The 2,963-nt window shown below is 56.0% G+C and overlaps 1 protein-coding gene across 1 annotated transcript; it reads right to left on the minus strand.

Annotated features, from left to right (window-relative positions):
* Nucleotides 1-1,991: 1,991 nt before the first annotated feature.
* On the minus strand, nucleotides 1,992-2,562 carry TWIST1 (twist family bHLH transcription factor 1). Its single transcript, XM_086614898.1, is given in 2 exon segments — nucleotides 1,992-2,345; nucleotides 2,347-2,562. Coding segments are annotated over 2 exon segments (570 nt in total).
* Nucleotides 2,563-2,963: the final 401 nt, after the last annotated feature.

The raw sequence follows: 2,963 nt of genomic DNA on the forward strand, positions 1-2,963 counted from the left end.
CTATATATATATAAAACCCTAGAGAGCAGAGCAGTCAAACATCACTTCCACCGGAAAACCCCACTCGCTAGACACTTCCCTGTTTCAATCTCACTTTCTCTCGCTTTGCCTGTGGATGGACGAATCCTCGTTTAAAACCGATGCCTTTTTCTCAGGGATATCAGCAAACCTGCCTGCTCCGGGGCTGGGGAACAGGCCTTGCTCCTGCCTTACATCTGGGGGGACAAAGCGCAGCGGTGGCGCTGGGGCTCCGCGGCGAAAGCTCCGCTCCCCGAGGAACTCCGCCGAGATCGGCGTTAAGATTAAAGAAGGAAAGGGAGATAAAGAGAGAAGATAACAACTTCCACCTCAAATGCAATGAGCTTCAGCGCAAAATAATAAAGTTGTCTCAATAAATAACGTGCCTGTGTCTGTCAGTAGCTAGTTTATTTGCGTTTTTCGCCTGGTTTGTTTATACTAGTGCCCCCTCTCTCTTGGGTGTCTTTACAGCTCAACAAGCAGGTATTTATCTCCAGTTCCAACCCTGAGTTCTCAGAGAGACCAAACTTCAAGGTTATTAAAATTTCAATCAATTTATTTATTGCAGAAAAATAATATACAATGATATTTACAAAACAATCATAAAAATAGGAATGCATTTAGACACCGGATCTATTTGCATTTTAACATGGGTCATCAATAAATAAATAAAATGTTTATTTTTTTTTCTCAGAGGAAAAATAATAATAATAAAAAAGTTAGGAACAGGGTATATAACAGCTTGAGCCCAGCTTATTCCCCCCTAAAAAAAATAATAAAAAAAGTTTTTCATCTCTACAGGGATACTTTTTGTTTTGGTTGGTTGGTTTCATTCAAGAATGAAGAAAGTTCACAATAATGTATTTCCTTTCATCAGTGGCTCACAGGCACGATCTCTTGGGAATGCATGCAAAAAAGGCAAATAAAATTAAAAAAAAAAAAGGTAAATTCCAACATTCTTCGTCAAAATTAAAAAAAAAAAAAATCGAACGATTCAGACTTCTATCAGAATGCAGAGATGTTGGATTGTACCGACGCCCAAAGGGTAGTCACTGTCCAAAGCCCTTGTCTCTTTCTCTTAAGTGCTCCCCACGCCCTGCTTTGAATTTGGATATCGCTCTTCTAATTTCCAAGAAACCCTTGGTACATTGTTTTTTAGAGAAGACCAAAAAACAAAATCGTATCCAACTTCCGAGTCTCTAGATTGTCCATTTTCTCCTTCTGTGGGAACAATGTCATCTGCAAAAACCCAGAGAGGGCGGAAAACTCGTTACTGACATGAAAGATACACAGACATCTACCTACACCTCTCGTCTCTGGAAACACACGTATCGGCCACGCACAGAGGAGGGAGAAACGCGTGTTTCTGCCGCGCAGGCGGTGCGGTGACCGTGTGACCCCCGGCCCGGCAGCCCGCGGTGCCAGAACCGAGGGAAGGGGCTGCCGGGGCCGTAGGGAACGCTCCTGGGGAAGCGCGCAGGCGGACGTGGGTTCACTTCAAAATACTAGCGGCAGCGGCAGCGGCAGCGGCAGCGGCAGGAACCGTCCCAGCAGCCCCTGGCTCCGCAGCCTTTGGTGAAAAAGTGATCTCAGGCCGGCCCCATCTGGCTGGGGCGCACCCGCACCGCCGCCGCCGCCTCCCCGCCCGCAGCCCACCCCCGCCGGCCGCCGGCAGCGCCCCGCCACGCGTGGGCCCCGCGGGGCCGCGGGCGCACCTCGGGCCGCGCAGGGGGAGGGACGCTCCGGGGTGGGAGTCGGGGGGCACCTCCCGCCGCCCTGCTCTCCGGCCGGCTCTGGAAGCCAGGCCCCGCCGGACGGGGAGGGCCCCTCTCGCCCCACGGCCACCCGTGCCTGGCCCACGGAGCAGCCGGCGGCCCCTCATCTGGCCCCCCTCCCGCCTCCCTCCGCCGGTTTCGAGGCCCCAGCCTTACCTAGGGCTCCTGCCGGGGGGATGCGGGTGGGGACGCCGCCTGCTAGTGGGATGCGGACATGGACCAGGCGCCCTCCATTCTCCACACCGAGAAGGCGTAGCTGAGCCGCTCGTGGGCCACATAGCTGCAGCTTGCCATCTTGGAGTCCAGCTCGTCGCTCTGTAGGACCTGGTAGAGGAAGTCGATGTACCTGGCCGCCAGCTTGAGGGTCTGGATCTTGCTCAGCTTGTCCGAGGGCAGCGTGGGGATGATCTTCCGCAGGGCGGCGAAGGCTTCGTTCAGCGACTGCGTGCGCTGCCGCTCCCGCACGTTGGCCATGACCCGCTGGGTCTGCAGCTCCTCGTAGGACTGGGGGCTGCCGCCGCCGCTGCTGCTGCCGCCGCCCCCGCCGCCCCCCCGCCCCCCCGCACTTCTTGCCCCGCTTGCCTTGGGCCGGGCTGCAGGGCTCGTCCGCGGCCCCGACGGCGCCGCCGGCGCTGCGGCGGCTGGAGCGCCGCTTGCGCCCCCCTCTCTTGTTGTTGGGCAGCTGCTGCCGGTCCGGCTCCTCTTCGCTGTTGCTCAAGCTGTCGTCGGCGGGGGAGACTGGCGAGTTCGACTCGTCCTGCTGCATCATCTCTGGGGGGGAGACGCGAGAAGCGGGCCGGGAGGGGGGGGAGGGCAGGGAGAAGAGGGGGGCACCTAACCCGCCAGCTCCCCCTTGATCGGCTGCTTCGCTGGCCTGCGAGGAGAAGGAGGAGAGGGGAGGAGGGAGGGAGGGAGGGAGGACCTCACTTTGGGGGGAGGGGGGATGGCATCGAGATCCAAGAGGAAAAAAAAAAAAAAAAAAGGCAACCAAAAAAAAAATCCCTCCCGATCCCTCCTTGGAGCCCCTTCGAGGTGTCTGGGATTGGGAGAAAGTTGAAGATTTGGAGGTTCTTATAGCTCCTGCTGGCGGAAAGTTTGGGGGCAGCAGTGTCATTGGCCTGACGTGGAGAGGAGGGACTTTTGCTGAGTTTTATAGGAAAGTTTCCGCTT

Source organism: Tauraco erythrolophus, chromosome 7, assembly GCF_009769465.1.
Source record: "Tauraco erythrolophus isolate bTauEry1 chromosome 7, bTauEry1.pri, whole genome shotgun sequence".
Taxonomy (NCBI): domain Eukaryota; kingdom Metazoa; phylum Chordata; class Aves; order Musophagiformes; family Musophagidae; genus Tauraco; species Tauraco erythrolophus.